An 18512-nucleotide genomic window follows, 5' to 3' on the forward strand; every position below is an offset into this window, starting at 1 on the left:
AATTACCCTATTCAATTTACTGTTTGTCACATGCATGTTAATCATTCTTAACTATAGGCAAGGCTGGGGATGTTCAGGGTACATCTGTCTTCTTGTCTGCTGTCAGTATGTGTTAAAGAACTCCATGTGTCAGTGTTTTAAATAAAGCTAATATGCCTATTCATAACTGTTCATTAACATCTGAATACATGAACTCATGGAAGTAAGGCTACAGTAGTCCCTCAGTGTATCTTAAATCCTTATGCTACCTTAAGTCATTAAGAAACCCTTGTCATAAGTGATTAAGATATGATTTCATTAAATCTTGTAGAGCAAATTAGAAGCCAGGGACAGAGTGCAATAGTATGGTTTCAAGGTCCTTGTTTCTAGATTAAGCAGTAAATTTCTGCCTTCTCACTCTTTATGATTTTTTGGCTGGAAGATTACAGCTTAAAATCTGCACCACTGAATCATCTCCTAATTTGAAGTCCGGTTATCTTTAGCAGAATTGCTGACGGTTAAGCACTGCCTTACTTCCACTGCTTGCTAGATCTATCTATAAAGCAACAAGGGACCTTAAAATAGCTAACACGAGTGCATGACTTCAGACTACAGCATATTATTTTGTCTGCTTCTAGAGACAACTACTCAAAGCCTACAAAGGTTTGCAGCTTGCTTTTGGAAAACATAAAGACATGCCAGCTACCTTCAAACCCTTACTCCAAAGGAGACTACCATACTGTAGTAACCAAAAAAACTACCCAAGGATTCCAGTTCAAGGCATTTTATTACCAGATTTAGAGCAATTGCTGACTGTATGTGACAAAGCTGCTATTTCTGCTGTTCTTAAGTTAGAAAAGGAAAACAGCAATGAAAAGAACTCTAGCTGTGGAAGGGTACATGGAAGTTATAGGAAAGACTGTCAGACCTATGAGGCATTATGAGGCTCAGTACTAACATACTCTGTAAACAGCAAAGAAAAGAGGGGACATCCTTCAGCCCATGCCAATGTTTAATTCTGAGGTATGTGACACCAGATTTACAAAGGTAAATAAAAAAATACATTCCAAGAAACAGTGAGCCTCCTACTTAACAAGGCAGAGATTTCACTCTACAAGTAGCTGAGAAAAGAAACTGCTCACAGTGTGAAAAAAAGGAAAAAAGTATTTGGGAACTCTTTGACACAGGCTTTTGACATAACAGGTGCTAGGACATGTGCACTTGTGAGGCAAAGGTAAATACTTAAGTGATAAGGACAAGACAGGATAAACAGGTATTAGAGACAAGGCTTCCACTCAAACTCATTTTCAGGACATTATGATCAGAAGTTAGATACAACTGCTACTCCAGACAGTGATCAGTCACACTACAATTCCAAAAGGGATTATGTAGCTGTTGAGACAGACTTGAGCTCCAGCCCGCTGATGCTATGGCCAAAGTTTGCATATGCTTGTAGCAAACACAAAAATGAAATCCCAGTAGTGTAGAAGGGCTGGAGAAGTACAGAAGACTTTTCCACACCAACTGTACCTGATACCAGCAGCAAAGACTGTCTCCTGGAGTACAGCACACCAAGTAGTTCATACAAGTGCACAACCTACAGTTAATCTACAATTTTCATCCTGAACATCAATTTTAAAAGTCAAGTATGAATCACATGGAGGCAGACTTCATGACTCATTGCTGCATTGGTTCTAACTGCTAGTGCTGATCCTGCCTGCCATGAAGTCTAGCATTCACTCTTGGATCCCTTCCAGAAGTCTGCGCTAGAAGGATGAGTTAAAACCAGTTAAATGAGAATTTAAGCATTAAACAAATAAATGTGCTATTTTGTCACACAAAGGGTAAAATTCCAGGAATTTATTGCTGTATCTATGCTTAATCCATTACTTCGTCTTACAGTAGTCAGGAAGTGCCAAATTGTGTGCTACATTTAACATTTCCTGTATTCCCTTCCAAATGCCATTTTACAGTGGGCGTATGAAACGACGCAGCGACACTCACGAAACACGGCTCGAGCTTCTCGCAAGAGCTTAAAGACTTGCGTACAAGCTGAATAACAAGATGTCAGCAAATAGGTCACTCAGCAACTTTAATAGAAATATCTTTAGGTGGAAGTTTTGCAGTGTTAAAATTTACAATTCAGACTAAGCATTCTCATCCCCACTGTAGTAACAAGATACCTGCAAAGAAGAACTATGGTACATAAATGTCACACGCAAGAACCGCTTCATGTCTATCAGAAGCAAAAATCGCTAGTTATAAGCAAGGACAGACCTAGCAGGCTAAGGCTGTCAGCCTATATTAAAAACATACACCTCCGAGTTTGGCAGTGGAATTCTATTTACCACCTTGACTTTTTGGTTTTGGTTACATAATACAAGTACTCTTCTTCCCCTCCCATCATACACGCTTTATAAACCCCTTTTTATTTTTATTATACCTCCATATTATTTACAGGACTCCTAAAGATTAAGTACAAACTAATATGAAATTAACGATTGCTTGCTCTTTGACTATGCATCCCATGGCTAAATAAATACCAAGCCAATTCAGGAGTGATCTGAAATTATGATTCAGAAGCTTGTGTATCTGTGACTCCAGATGTTTTCTCATTAACTATAGAAGATTCACTTGATCTGTCAACAATAGTTGCCTTAGAAGTTGTGGTAGTGCTATCCAAGGTAAGTGTAGAGGTCTGTTCTACATTTACAGTAGTGCCGGGGTCGATGGAAAAGCCTCCAGCTTGAGTAATGGAGGGAAGCAAATCTGCAGGCACTGTAGATGGCTCTGTGGCCAAAGGAACCAGAGGAACACATTTGGGTGGCATTGACAGAGGTGTTATTCCCACTAGATTCAGAGGTGGCAAGGAGGGAAGGGGTGGCAAACCTAAGGAGAGAAAAACAAAGGAAAAAAAGAGAAAGTGAGCGAGCTGCTGCATACCACAGGACATCTGGACAGAAGCTCTGTTTGGTTAGAATTGTTACCATCTCTAATCTCCTATTGCTCTTGAAGAGGAGGAAGCTTTTGGAACTTAGTGTGAGCATGACATGTGCAACACTGACTCATCAGGCTAGCTTCAAGCCTGATGCTTTTCAGATTGCATAGAATCATAAAACAGAAGGGACTCTTAAAGATGATCTAGTTCAAATCCTCCTGCTATAGGCAGGGATACCTCCCACTTAGACCAAGCTGCTCAGAGCCTCACCAGCCTGGTCTTAAACACTTTCAGGAATGAGGAGTCCACAACTTCTCTGGGCCACCTGCTTCAATGCCTCACCACCCTCATAGTAAAGAACTTCTTCCCAATGTCCTATTTAAATCCACCCTGCCCTAGATCCTGCTCAAGTTTAAAATCATTGTCTCTTGTCTTATCACCACATGCGCTCATAACTAGCTCCTCTCCAGCTTTCCCATGGCTCCCCTTCAGGTACTGGAAGGCCTCTATTAAGGTCTCCCCAGAGTCTTCTCCATGCTGAACAGACCCAGCTCCCTCAGCCTGTCCCAGGAGAGGTGTTCCAGCCCTCTGATCATGTTTGTAACCCTCCTCTGGACCCTCTCCAGTAGATCCATGTCCTTATTGTGTTGAGAACCCCAGACCTGGACACAGTACTCCAGGCTGGATCTCAGCAGAACAGAATAGAGGGGCAGAATCACCTCCCTTGACCTGCTGGCCATGCATCTTTTCACATGGGCCAGGATACCACTGGCTTTTTGGGCTGCCAGCACACATTGCCCGCCCATATCAAGCACCTAATCAAACAGCACGCTCAAGTTCTTCTCAGACTTCAATTTCAGAATTGATGAATTCAGAATAAACCCAAGTTTGCTTTTATCTCCACAGAGGACTGGGTATTTAATACATTAATACCAATGATTAGATATTTTGGCATCCACTGAAACTGCCAGAAACAAGAAGTTAACAAAAACCTTATTCCATATAAGCATCCAATTTCTTTTTTGTTCACTCCACGTGCACCTTCAGCAGCCTTGTTTTATTCAAAGCCATAAATCTAGCATTACTTCGTACTCTGGCATTCCATTTTGGTGCTTCAATCTCCTCATCTAGCATACAAGGAAACACCTCATATTTTCTCCTACCCATAAAACTGCATACTCTCATTCTTGGCACAAGAGGTGATGAATCAGGTAATATAAGATGTAATGACTAAATACAGGCACAGGTTTAGAATTATCTCATCTAAAGACATATTCCTTGTTTACCTCATCTGGGCACTACTGTCAACTCCTATCTCAAGCAAACACTCAATTTATCCTCTCCAGGATTCCACCAGCTGTCTCTAAATAAGAGTGTCAAGGATTGTAAAGAGACACACTATTACAGTGTTTCGCTTCACAGAAGCACATACCAGGCTGTATGATTTCTGGAACAATGTGAGGTGCAGGTAAATTAAGTTTGGACAGATCAGTCAGGTTGGGAAGCCCTGCTGGTAATGGCATCAGACCTGAAAGAAGAGTGGGAAAGTTAGAGATGAAAGCTTTTATTTTTCTTTCTTTCTTTTTTTTCTAATTTTATCTGAGATCTTATTACTATTTGAAGTTATTTCATACTGCTTTGTATCTTGATTGTGAATTTTACATATAAGAATGCAAATTCACCTGAGTTTCAGGTTTTAAGTTGCACAGAGAAAACGGATACCTACTGCAGGAAGGTTGGGCTAGCAAATACATAACCCAAATATTTCAGATTTTTCTAAGGAAAGTGGAATCTTATTTCAAGGCATTAGTAGGCTTGCATTCCAAGTTCAGCTTTTAACAAAGCTAGGTATTTCACAGCAGCACTGCATGAGAAGCCCTCCTTTCCTAATTTGAAAGGCAGGACATAGTAACAGGATGAAATACATAGAGTAATCAATCTCAGAGATCAGAAGGACTATTATTAGTCTTTTCTACTTAGTTCATTACTAGAGTTGCACATAAAATATATAGAAAAGGCAAGACAGCATACCTTTCAAAATTGGGAAGGACTAAAACTATAAGAGAAGCGCATGATGAACAGAACACATGCTGTTCCATCATTGTGTTTGCTATGGAGCATCTTTCTGCTCCTGAATTTCCCGTCTTAGAAGAGCTGCATTTCTGGGCTCAGGGCTCTACTCCTACATTGTGTTTACCTCAGAGAAGGCCAATTCTGAAATAAGCTGTTGATACTACAGTAATAAGACAAAGGGGGAGAAATCTTAAAGCAAGGCCACTGTACACAGATTTTAATTTAAAAACAGTCATCTTTACCTGTCTGTGAATTCATTAGCCAAAAAGGCTGACACAGTATGATTTGAAGGGTTTTCAGCTAAGCAACTTTGGCTTGAACTTTCTTAAAACCTGAAAAATGCTGAGCCTCACATAAATCCACTCAAATTGTAAACTTCTTATATATGCAAACTGCAAGAAATATAGCTTTCAAAAAAACAATGATACTATTTAGAGAACAAGGTGAAAAGAACAGTTCCATTTGCAGATTTGGGGGAAGGGGTAGACAGGGGCTGGGGAAGACAAGGACACTGACAGAAGCTGAATGTCACAGTAGTTTGCCATTTTCTTTATGTAGTAGAAGATTAAAGTTCCCTGCCCTCCTCTGCGTGCACTTAGCTCTACTACATATCTGAACAAATCTTCATCTACTTGTCTCACAGCATACAAAACAAAATACAACCCCTTCAGTGTTTTGGAACAGGCTGAGTCCTGTGTCAGCACACCAATTTCAAGGCAATCCTCATCCTACCCACTGTGAACAATTCTGGAACTGATGTTATTAGCAGAAAATAAATGCATGCCAGTTTGTAGACAGACTCTTACTTTTCTTATGTCAGTTTAAAAAATAGTAAACAACTTTTTTTAATCAGTAACTGCAACACACAGTTCTATATTGCCAGCCCTCTAATCAGGATGAGTATTAGAAGTTTCCTAAACTGGAGGTTTTACAGGTGGAAGAAATGCAGAAATAGGCAAGACATGCCTATTTCCTCTCTAATGAGAAGAATTTCTTCTCTAATGGAAATGTCTGGGACAAACGGGAAACTGCAACATACCATTTATGAACTATGGAAAGTAACAATGTGTCAAATAAAGAAGTGCTGCAAATAGAAAAGCTAATACATTCTGAGAAAGACCTAAGTGTTACAACTATTGGGCATGGAGCACAAAAAGGCAAGCGATTGTAAACCTTATTGTCAACTCAGTCCTCTATGCTACAGACATTCTATGCATACACTCTACATGAATAAGTAAGTTCTTAACATGGTAACACTTGTATAGAGATTTTTTTAACATGAAATGTGTTAAGTTGTATGAAGCAATACCCTGCTGCCCCCCCAAAAGCAGTGGAAAAGACAGCTACCTTCCCTTGCTCCTTATTAAGATTTTTGTTTCAGAAATGTTTTAAGAAATTTTACCTACTCACCTGGTAATGTAGTTGTTGGGTTAACTGCTGGCAAAGAGGTAAGGGACTGACTAACTTGTGGTGGTAATAATGGTACTGTTGGAACACCTGGTGAAGCATAAAGGAAAATAACAATCTTAAGCACACAACGCTTCAGCTCTCTTCCTCAAAGAGTACAAATAATTGCTTACAGAATTAGTATTTGCCTTAACCACAGAAAATGTTGCTGAAAACAAGCAGTATTCTAAATAATACACATCGTATTTCTGACAGAAGCTGTTTGCAATTATTTTGTGAGCAAGTAGGGCACAATTACAGTTGTTCAGAAAAGTTTGAGAAAGAGCATTTTTTATTCTCTTCTGCCTTCTATTAAACTAACAGAAATATCTATGAACGCAAAAAAAATAAAAGCCCAAAACCCCACGCATTTTAGAAGTCAGTTACTTCCATACTGACCTGTACTGGGAACATTACTGACAGTAGTTGTGGGTGAACTAATGGAAAGTCCTGAAAGACTCTGTTCAAGGCCTGCTGGCCCAGGGGGTAATGTGGCTGAGGGATTAACTGATGACAGCTGAACCTTATTCAAAGGCAAAAAGAAAGTTACATCATTAGGGTTTGTTTCCACAAGAACCAATAGAAGTAGAAAAGCACAATGACATTGCAATTTATGTTCACCACGCCAAAGAAGTGACTACAACTTACCTCTGTGAAGCCATCTTTGAGGGGACTGAGAGATGCTCTAGGCAACTGTCCTGGGAGAGAAATTTTCTTTCCCTCTTCAAAGGGCCTTGTAGGTATCCTATGCAAATATCCATAGCCAATGCCGCACCCTAGGCTTTTAAAATATGAACATTTAAAAGTCAGCAAGGTGACTTTACAACTACAGACTCTATAGGAAGTAAGGCATGAATGACTCAATATCCAGTGGGTTTCAAGGTAAGTTCTGTACAACTTTTCACTCCCCCTCCAAATGTCTCATTTTCTATGGAGAAACAATCAACATGAGCCAATGAAAGGAAACTATGTAGCTTTTAGCAATAAATATTTAGCACAAAATAAATGTCATTGTTATTTAAACCAAGCAGCTTGGAATTCCAGTCACAGTTGTTATTTGAAGTCCTCTGTTCTGGTTACAATGCAGTACTTTCAAGAATATCCTACAGCTCAATGATTCATTGAAGCCTAATGCAGATAGGAACCGTTGCACTTCATGCATTTCAACACTAATTCATTTCCTCTTTAGACACACCCCCCCCCCCCATTAGTAACTACATCTGAATTCCAAGCAAATATATAATTTATTATAGCTGAAATGCCCTTGATATAACAACACTCTTTCCCTGTCTTTGTGAAAACCTAAGCAAGCAGCTTTTAGGCTCTAACAAAGTGGTCCCATCTCCTGTAGCATATTGTTTCCTTACCTGCCTTCCCCACCCCAAGAAGAATTTGGAGTAATCACCACTTCCCGACAATTATCTGTGTCTGTGTTGTACACATAAAGTTTTAATGGCTTTGCTTCGTGTGTTTCAATAAGGGAAAAGAGATCTTCAGACTGAAAAGAGATAAAGATGAATAAGGGCTTTACTGTCCTTATTTTATCATTTGACATTAGAAAAATCATCTTCCGAGCCCTTAACTTACTGTACTGGAACCCAGTAACTGCGACATGCTGCAGTTGTTGCAATGCTGCTGTTTTATCACCATGACAGCTTTAAAATGTGCTTTGCCAGCACAACACCGAAAACGTGGCTCAACATAGATTTGAAATATTAATATTAAAGTATAAAGAAAAGGTTTCCATCTGACTTAATGAAGATACTCAAGAGCAGCTTTTATTTCCAAAATTACATTTAAGCACAAAGAAGAGGCAGTATGCCAGGGCTCCTTCCTCAGCATTAGCTTACTTCCATTACCACTGAACAGAGATAGAACTGGGGATGTTTCAAACTGCTCTGGTACCATTTTTTCATCAAAATCTTATTTTTATATACTCACCTCATTCATGACAGTATCTGCTCCAATAATATAGTCACTGTGAGGTCTCAGTCCAGCTAATGCAGCAGGAGAATTTGGTTCCACTTCCTAGTTTCAAGATGGAAAGTTACAAAACTCAACTGTCAGCATAGCAGAACAGACACACACTTCACACAAGTTCTGAGTCAGACAAACTGGTCAAGTTTTCAGCACACTAAAATAGTCACTGAATTAGTGAAACAGTGGCTAGCTGACAGTCTTGCTTGATATCACTAGAAGGATCCCTGAGTATTGTACAAATCCACTGATTTAAGTACAAGATTTGATAATATAGTCACAGACACATAGTTCTAATACAAAAGCCTTTCCAAACTGGGGGGGTAGGGGAATCAACAAAGATAAAACATACCAATTTGATCTCATGGCTTGTGTACCTCCTTGTAAGCTAGTTTTCAGTACAAAGATCACTAGTTTAACAGTAAGCAACAGTAAGAAAAATACTTGAAGTCCACACATACCAATACATGCCATACATTTTCATTGGCCCCATCAAAGCTGCAGAAACGAATGCTCACGCCCAGCAGGCCTTGTCCACCCCACATGTTGCTAGGGGTCACTGATGTTTCTCTCAGTTCCAGTGTTTTACTGCTGTACACCAGCATTTTTACAGGTTTTTCAACATTTGCTTTCAACAGATCCTTAAGAGTGTCATTGTCTTTATTCTGCAAACATTCAAAGAACTTAGTTTAGTGTTTAACAGAGCAAGCATCCAGTTCCACAGCACCACTCAACTCCAAAGTGCTATAAACACTGCGCATTATCGGAATACGTGTCCACAGCTTCCAGTCCCCCCACAATTCTAGAGTATGACTTTGGCAAAAATCTGGGATTTCAAAGTAACAGTTTGTTGTCTTGTTACAGATCTGCTCAAAAACGTTCTTGATTCCTGCCCAGCTAACAGCTTCAACAACCTGTTTTGACCAAAATGAGTTTGCAAGTTCTCACACAAGCAGCTTTACAGACAGAACTAAGGGGGCACCAACACAAGCAGCTAGTGGCGGATCAGTAGTTAGTGATATCTTCAGTGGGTGCAAACGTCTGCAACAGCATGTCTGTCCACATCTTCATTCTCCAGCTAAAGTTTTGATAGAATTGTAATTACAGGGTGAAGGAAATTAATTTCTGATGCAGTTAGGCTTTTTCTTTTTAAACTAGTGAGAAATATTTTACACAGATTTAAAAAAACCACAAATGCATTGGTTTACCTTGTAAGATTCTCAACACATGGACTACATTCAGAGTTCTAAAGTAGCAACACTTACCAATCTTGAACCGTTAATGGACACAATAAAATCGAAGAATGGCTCTAGTCCAGCTCTATGTCCAGGTGAGTTTTCTTGTACCTAACAAAATTAAACAAGAATTTAGCAAGTACACGCCAATGTTGATGCACAGATTAGAATTACATTTCTATTTGTGCAAAGTGCAGCTCTAGATAAACTGTAGATATTTATTCTAATAAAGAAGATTATAGCCAAAGGACAAGTTGGCTGAAAAGCAGTGTCTTGTCACTGAAGTACTGATGTTGGACCTTGTGTTTTATCTTACACTTATTAGAGGAAAAGGCATCACATCTGTGTAAGCATGAGTTCTTATCTCATGATTAAACAACACCTGCTGACATTCTTCAGACATAAAGGGCATCTTTACCACCAGTGATTTACTAATATACCAACAAGCTGGAAGAAAGGGATACATGCAATTTGGCAGCCACAGTAGCTCAAATATTTCAACCAAGCTTACAATGTGGATACACATTGTGGATGCACCTTGCTCCCAGCAGCTTAAAGTATGCTTATCATTTCAAACAGAGTAACTGAGAAACATTTTGCCAATGTAGGGTTTTTCTCACTATCACATGCATTCAGCATTCATCAATGTCAAGCTCACTGACACCTGGGATGTATAGATTTGTTATTCTAATTAGTTTATAGTCTGGCCCAAACCAGTGAAGGGTCTGCAAGACTTTCCAAGTTCTGAATGATTAGTTTGTAGAAAGTACATTCAGATGCCAAACACCTTTCCTCAAATTCATCACAATCTTAGAAACAAACCATGCAGAGATGTTTAAGTGTAAAAACTACCAGGAAGCTGTATCTGACAGAAACCAAGCTCTTAGCTCCATCAATCATACATGCACATCAGAAACCTGTAGCTGCATCCCTGTTACCACTTTTCTTCATGTTGGAAAACACAGGTTCAGTCATAAAAAGTCTCCAATTTCCCTAGATTGTTTGGGGCCAACATCACTGATGGAAAAGCATTTTTATGCCTGGCAGTCTCAGAAATGCAAAACATTAGTTCCAAGTTTGTTTCACATGAAAATCGTCCTCCTTAAAGAGGCATCACTATCATACAGTGCCAAATGCACAGCACAGCTCTCAAAGCTCTATGGGTGTGGTTCTTTTCCAGGAACCACAGTAACAAAGAATAACCAGAGACCTTAGGAAACACAAGGACACAGAAACTATGAAAATCAAGATTCCATGGATACATACATGAACTCTAGGCACCCTGAGAATCTGGCTTTGTGCAGCTTTACTGTATGCTCCAAGCAGGTGTTCAGCAACTTGCCCTTGTAATTAAAGGACTGAGAAATAATCAAATAATATCATCTACAACAGATGCCACTGCAGGCAAGATACCATTCATGACAGCTTGGGAACCCTAATTTTCTCAAAGCCAGCTGTTATTTCAGACTTGTAAGTTACAGACACCCATGAGTAAATGCTGTGACTTTCTATCAGCAGAGTAAACACCATGGAAGAGACTACCTGGGGAAACTGTGGGACTGCCACCACCAGAGCTTGTTACGAGTGAGAAAGCCTCTATTAAGAATTATGAACATCAGAAAGCAAAGAAGACCTGTATGACACCTTCAGCTTCATACAAAACTGCAGGACTTCAGTTTCTCATAAAGATGAGAGAGTAGGGCTGCTGAGCATAGATTACATACTAATTATTTCACTTTTAATTCACTGTCAAGAATTAAATATGGAGAAAGTTCCAAGGTCAAGACACCAATTTTAAACCACATTACTAGAAAAAATTATTTTCTTGGTAAATACAAGAAGTTTCTCTCTGCTTAACACCCTTCCCAACACTATCATTCTATGCCTGTATGTATTGTACTAAGGCTGCTCCGCAACAATGTCCACAAATCTAAGCACTGCTACTGTAAATGGAATTAGGCATGAAACCCCCAATATTCAGAAGCAGATGAAAGCTCTCGTCACTTTCAAAAGTCAGATAACTTAAAATACCCACTTAAATTTTCAGATGCTTAGCTTCAAGGACCAAATACACAATGTTCAAAGAGCAGAAGCTCTGAAGCCTTTATTTTCCCATCTAAGAAATGTTTTCTAACATTTACTTTATTACCAACAAAATGTTGTAAAAAGTTTTTTTGTAGTTCTTCCACTCACCCTGTAGGGGGTAATAAAATTTCATTATGTATTGTGTCTAAGCAGGTCTGAGAGAATCTATTTCATTTCATTTCTGTCAGCTAGTAACACATTAACATATCACACAGTATAACAGTATTGAATTTCTTCATGAAACACCCAGTTTTCAAGAAGAAAACTTTATAAGCTTTTTGTAATAAATTCCCTATACATAACATCAAATTTTGTTTTCACACAGAGAATTTAACTTCAGCTTTTAAAATGTGAACCTCCCTTGAAAATTAAGTCATCTCTTTATGGCAACATGTTTGTATCTCTACTACTCAAACTGAAGCACTCAGGTAAAAAGTCAGGAATTTAAACTTCATGCACCACCGTTTAGGATCTTTTAGGAAGAACAGCACGTAACACAGTAGCATGCAAATCTCTCACAGACAAAAATTCTGTGAGAGAATCACAGAATTGTTTAGGTTGAAAAGAGACCTTTCAGATCATCAGGTCCAACTGCAAACCCAGCATTGCAAAGTCCACCACAATAAACCATGTCCTTGTCTTTTAAATACCTCCCTGGGCAGCCCATTTCAATGCCTGACAACACTTTGGGGAAGAAATTTTCCATAATATTCAACCTAAAGCTACCTGGGCACAACTCAAGGCCATTTCCCCTTGTCTTATCACTTGTTACTTCTCTTAGGAGAAGAGACTGATGCCCACCTCACTATAACCTCCTTTCAGGTAGTTGTAGAGAGCTATAAAGTCTCCTCTGAGCCTCCTTTTCTCCAAACCACCTCAACCACTCCTCATAAGACTTATGCTCTCAGTCCTTCATCAGCTTCTTTGGACTGCGATGAAGGGCCTAAAACTGAACACAGTACTCACAAGACCCAAGTACAATCATTTCCCTGGTCCTGCTGGCCATACTATTTCTGATACCAGCCAGGATGCTACTGGCCACCTTGGTCACTTCAGCACACTGCTGCCTCATATTCAGCCAGTTGTCAAACAACACCCTGAGGTCCTTTTCTACCAGGCAGCTTTCCGGCCACCCTTCCCCAAGACTTATGAGTACATGAACTAGTAAATTACTTTTAACAGTAAAAGCACATACGATGAATAAAAATGTATTCCAGAGAATCGTTTCCAACAAATGACTGCTTATTAGGTCTACCGATGAAGAGGCTTAGTTCAACAAAAGCTACATTTTAGCTCCAACAGTGTGACCTACAGCAACCTTTCCTGTCAAGTATGCACATGCTGAAATTGCTTTCCCTCAACAATGCTTCAGTCCTGGAGTGTTCCTATTTCCTGTTACAAGTGCACTGACAATACAGCTCACAACTAAAAATACTGCAGGAGCAGCCAAAAATACTAAACTGCAAAAATTACATCAGAAATTAATAATGGGATTGTCCTGATCCTATCTGAAGCAAGCAGAGCAAGAGACTTGCTACCAGTTTTGTAGGGAAGCAGCATGTACAGTCTAAAAGTTTAACTGTAAGAAATCTGTAACTTGCAACAGTCTGTTTGCTCATTCCTTTGGCAACTTGTACTTGGCTCCTGTGGTCATTCTGAACACCATTAACTTATTTATTTCATGCCCTTTTAACACCTTTTTCATTATCTGCAGCACCCAATTTCTTACTAGAAAAGTTTTTTTCTCACATTTCCATAATTTTCCATCAGCTAATGAAATCTCAAAAACAAGTGTAATATACTGTTTACAGAAATTTGGTGTTATCCAAGAAACAGAACCATACCTGAATTAGATCTAAAAGATGGCTGCTCTTTTCCTTTCAGAATTTCCATTTCTCTGATTAAAATACTGAGCTTGGAAAGAAAGTCTCAAATCAAAACTAGTATTGCTCAAGCCCAAGCTCTACCAAAGCCTGTGCAGACAGAGCATTCACACAAAGCCCCTCTATAAGTATAAGCCAAACAAGAGTGTGTAAGGAACTTACTACAGAATTCCAACTGGAAAATTAAATTAGGAAAAATCTCTAGGAAAAAAAACCAAACCAGTCACTTGCATGCCACATGTATTTCAATATTATTCAAATTACGGCTGTAAAATTTCAGAATTTCTCTCTACTGTGTCCAGAGAAGGGCAACAAAGCTGGGGAGGGGTTTGGAGCACAAGCCCTGTGAGGAGAGGCTGACAGAGATGGGGTTGCTTAGCTTGGAGAAGAGGGGGCACAGGGGAGACCTTATTACTCTCTACAACTACCTGAAGGGAAGTTGTAGCCAGGTGGGGGTTGGTCTCTTCTCCCAGGCAGCCACCAACAGAACAAAAGGACACAGTCTTAAGCTGCACCAGGGAGGTTTAGGCTGGATGTTAGGAAGAAGTTCTTCACAGAAGGAGTGATTGGCCATTGGAATGGGCTGCCCAGGGAGGTGGTGGAATCACCATCCCTGGAGGTGTTTAAGAAGAGACTGGATGGGGTGCTTGGTGCCACAGTTTAGTTGATTAGATAGTGCTGGGTGATAGGTTGGACTCGATGATCTCAAAGGTCTTTTCCAACCCTGTTAATTCTATTCTATTCTACTCTGAATCTATACTGCCAACTACATATAAGCACAGGCATAATTCCTGTTAGACTAGGATCATGATACTATTTAAGATGCCTTGTTATGGCATCTGAAGATATCACCAAGAAGACAAGGCAGTGAAAAACGACATATGAGTCAGAGACAACAGGCAGGTCCATTTCTGCATTTAATGTAAATATGACTGTCTTCTGAGAAATCAGCTTCCTTAATGTGCACCTACCAACTACATTTACAAAGACTGGCAATCAAACACCATCACTTCAAGTCAACGACAACACCGCAACCAAAAAGTGCCTAAATGAAAAATAGAAGGTGCCAGATTCAAGCAGAATTACAAGAAAAAAATAAGCAAATTATACTTCCTAAAAGAAATGCATGTCAGTTTACTAATATGCTTTAAGTAAACAGTAGTATGATGATTTAAACATAACTGATATTCTAACTGCAGAGTAGTTAATGATTCTACACTGTCAAAAGCAAAAAGCATGAGATACTTACACTACAGTGAACTAAAAAGTCTGCCACTTTTCCCAAACTTTTTTTGGTGGGGAAAAGACAAAATGAACTGTCATATATTAGTAAGATTGGATTGATCTATATTAGTAATATGAAAAGGGAAACAAAATAGACCATTATGACTCTAGCCTGTACATAAATGCTAACACTGGGTTTGATCAGAACTTAAATGTTTGCTTCTCGAAAGCACCAAAGCAGCATTTTATAAGACCTGAAGATGATCGCTTTTCTTTCTTCACCATGGTAGACAACATACAGCTGTAACTCACTGCGAGCAAGCTAGAACAAGTAAGGAAGTACTAAATATTATTCATATGAATTGAGGTGTTGTGCCCTTTCACATATTTAAAATATGAGGGTAGCTCTAGACAGAGTTGATCCAAGAAAGTCCAATGTCAACACAAAGCTAGCCCAGTGCATTGCCTATGGTAAGGGTACTCTTACCTATAGCAGCAAAAGTGCTGTGGTGTAGGCAAGGCTATTAGTAACTCCAAAGTTACTGTTATCACTCAGTGCATCAGATACAAGGACATCATCACTGAAAGGCTGCTCACCAGACCTTTGGCACAGCATGCCAAAATATTTTGTTGCACACAAACCCAAAATTCTGTGTCTGCAGTGTCTACAGAAACTATGCAAATAAGAAAAATAGCAGCATTGCCTTTACTATGAACGTATCTCTGGCAGCTGTAATGTCTGTTGTTTGAATACCTTGATCCCTGGAACTATTGTCAAGGGGTCACAAAGAATCACTGAAAACAGGGGTTGGAAGGGACCTCTGGAGATCATCTAGTCCAACCCTTACAACAGAGCAGGTTTACCTAGAGCAGGTTGCACAGCAGAGCATCCAAGCAGGCTTTGAATGACTTGTGAGATGAAGAGTTCAATAACTGTTTGGGCAGTGATCAATCATCACAGTATCACTAAGGTTGGAAGAGACCTCAAAGATCATCGAGTCCAACCTGTCACCACAGACCTCATGACTAGACCATGGCACCAAGTGCCACGTCCAATCCCCTCTTGAACACCATCCCTCAACATAAAGAATTGTCTCCTCATGTTTAGACAGAACTTCCACTGCTCAAGCTTGTGCCCGTTATCTCTTGTCCTGTCACTAGGCACCACTGGAAGAAGACTGGCCCCAACCTCTTGACACCCACTTTTAAGCATTTATAAGTATTTGCAAGAGCCCACTTCAGTCGTCGTCTCTTCAGGCTAAAAAGCCACAAGTTCTTCAGCCTTTTTTCATAAGACACATGTTCCAGTTCCCTAATCATCTTTGTAGTCCTTTGCTGTACCCTCTCAAGCAGTTCCCTGAACTGCGGAGGCCAGAACACAGACAGGTCTCACCAGGGCAGAGTAAAGAAGCAGGAGAACCTTCATTTTCTTGATTCATTCTGGGATACCATTAGCCCTCCTAGCCACATTGCTGGCTCATAGTGAAATTCTTATCCACCAGGACTCCCAGGCCTTTTTCCAGAGCTGCTTTCCAGCAGGGTTGCCCCCAGCTTGTATTGACACCTGGGATTACTCCTCCCTAGGTACAGTACCCCACACTTGCCCTTGTTGAGATTCATAAGGTTACTCTCTGCCCAACTCTCTTGCCTGTCCAGGTCATGCTGGACAGCAGCATGGCCTCCTTTGGTGTCAGCCACCCCTCCCAGTTTTGTGTCGAGCAGCCACAGTTCCGATCAAGATAACGCCTGACGTGTTATCCAAGACAGGCACCTAGAGTGCTGCAGTACTTAAACCACAGTTTGAACGTGTGCAAGCCAGCGTGCTAACAGCAGTTCCTAGACCAGAAGCTGTCTTGCTCTCAAAGGCTCCACAAAAAGCAGCATCACTCTCCTGTCCCACTCACGAATTGAAGCGCAAACGGTGTAACCTGACAGCGCAGTCCAGGCCACCCAGACCCCTCCTGCCGACAAGGAGTCTCAGAGCCGTCCGGGCTACCGCCGCGGACCGGGACACGGCGCAGGCCGTGGGCAGCTCCGCGCTGGGAGGCTAAGTCCCGGGCGCGGAGAGCGGGGAGGCAGCTTCCCAGGGCCGCCGGGAAAAGGAGCCGGCAGCGCGGGCCCGCCGCAGATTCCACCGGCGCACGAGCCGCAGCGGAGCCCCGGCCACGCGCGGCGGAAGTCCCGGCAGCTGCCCAAACGCCTCCCCTCCCAGCGGGTAACATCGCGACGCCACCCAGCTCGGGGAGCCCCTCGGGCCGCTCGAAAGCTGGTCCACCGAGAGGGAGGCCGCCGGGCCCAAGGGCCGCTGCCAGCCTAATAGCCACCGGGGAGCACGCCCGCCTCCTCGCCACCCTTACCCGCAGGACGTGGTAGCCCTCGGTACCCCCACCGGGGATCTCGATGCTCTGCGAGGTGCCCATGGCTGGGGGCGGCGGCGCTGCTCCCCGCACAAAGCCCCGCTCACCAGGGACGTGGCAATCGCTCCCTCCTCCCCTCGCCCGCCCCGGCTCCGGAGGGCCGGGCCACGGCGCACACGGGGCATGCCGGGAGGCGCGCCGCAGCGCCCCCTGCCGGGGACCCCAGCAGCCGAGAGGAGGCGGAAGAAGCCGTATGGTGGCCGTCTAGGAGGGACCTCACCCGTTCAATCCCAGCCAGGCGAAAGCAGTACGGTGGCCGGTACAGACCATGGTTCTCACGTTCGTCTTTGGCTGGGCGGTGCCCTCTCCTGGCGGCTGAGAGGGGCACTGCCAAGAGCGCCTCTGCCTGCCTGAACTCACAGGGACTGGAACAGCGGCTGTGCCAGGCAGGCACAGTTAACTGATGTATCTTAATGCTATGTAATTAACATATAGTAAATGGGTGCACATAACACAGACAGGGCAAGCTAGGGCAGGTCATACCTTCTGCTGCTCTCTCTAGTGTGCTGCTCTCTCTAGTGTGCAGCTCTCTGTCCCAACAGAGACGAACCTGCGGCCTCAGCAAGCTCTCGATGCTGGTGGGTCTGCGGGACAGCGTCGAGCCAGTGCTTGGAGCACAGGGAGAGGCCTCGGGATGGGCGGGAGGACGTGATACCCTCTGGCAGCTGCATCCCAGCGGAAGCGTTGGTACAGAGCAGCCCGGAAGGGCCACTATGCCCCAGAGGGGGATTTTGAATCAACCTGCACCAGGGCCTCTGCATCACAGAGATCTGCTCTCTGGCTACCCTGTGTGGACGAGCTGTGCCCTGGGGGAAAGCATCACGTGTCTAGCCACAGCGTAGCGGGAAGAGGTGGTCAGTGGTTTGTCAGGGAGTGTGATGAACCTAAGGGCTGAATGATTATTAGGGGTGACTCTTGTGCCTGGAAGTCCCTAGATGAAGATTTTTGCACAGCTTCCTGGTCTAGTGCTACAGATCTCCAGAGAGAAGTGACCTCTTTATAGACACCTGCCGCTAATGGTCATTTTTCAGTAATGCAGAAAGAGCATTTATAAATTAGCACAATTTTAAAGATTTTCAACTGAGGACAGAAAGGAACCTCAGATTAGTACACCTCGCTTCTTTTGGATTAATTAGCCTCTCTATCATCATAGCATTTTACTGGTTAGTACTAAACGCCTCTCTGCACTGTGCTTCAGATTTACCCCAGTGTAGCCTGTAGAAATGACCAACCCCCCCTCCCATCCTTGGCCACA

General features: G+C 42.0%; 1 protein-coding gene across 1 annotated transcript; it reads right to left on the reverse strand.

Annotated features, from left to right (window-relative positions):
* Positions 1-747: 747 nt before the first annotated feature.
* On the reverse strand, positions 748-17357 carry GORASP2 (golgi reassembly stacking protein 2). Its single transcript, XM_068138611.1, has 10 exons — positions 17198-17357; positions 9679-9759; positions 8875-9078; positions 8378-8464; positions 7804-7934; positions 7085-7217; positions 6836-6959; positions 6401-6487; positions 4350-4445; positions 748-2868 (listed from the first exon to the last, which is right to left on the reverse strand). The coding sequence occupies exons 1-10, from the start codon at positions 17258-17260 to the stop codon at positions 2549-2551; spliced, it is 1326 nt and encodes a 441-aa protein (XP_067994712.1). The 5' UTR covers positions 17261-17357; the 3' UTR covers positions 748-2548.
* Positions 17358-18512: the final 1155 nt, after the last annotated feature.

Source organism: Melanerpes formicivorus, unplaced genomic scaffold, assembly GCF_026170545.1.
Source record: "Melanerpes formicivorus ecotype bairdi unplaced genomic scaffold, bMelFor1.0.p_v2 SCAF_5, whole genome shotgun sequence".
NCBI classification, from domain to species: domain Eukaryota; kingdom Metazoa; phylum Chordata; class Aves; order Piciformes; family Picidae; genus Melanerpes; species Melanerpes formicivorus.

What these genes read in the sequence shown, in the direction of transcription:
- GORASP2 (XM_068138611.1), bottom strand. Translation starts at nt 17,260, where the DNA reads ATGGGCACCTCGCAGAGCATCGAGATCCCCGGTGGGGGTACCGAGGGC. An exon ending in CAGATACTGTCATGAATGAG is followed by an intron (nt 7,935 to 8,377) that starts GTGAGTATATAA and finishes ATCTCTTTTCAG; the next exon opens with TCTGAAGATCTCTTTTCCCT. An exon ending in TCCAGAAATCATACAGCCTG is followed by an intron (nt 2,869 to 4,349) that starts GTATGTGCTTCT and finishes TTCTCTCCTTAG; the next exon opens with GTTTGCCACCCCTTCCCTCC.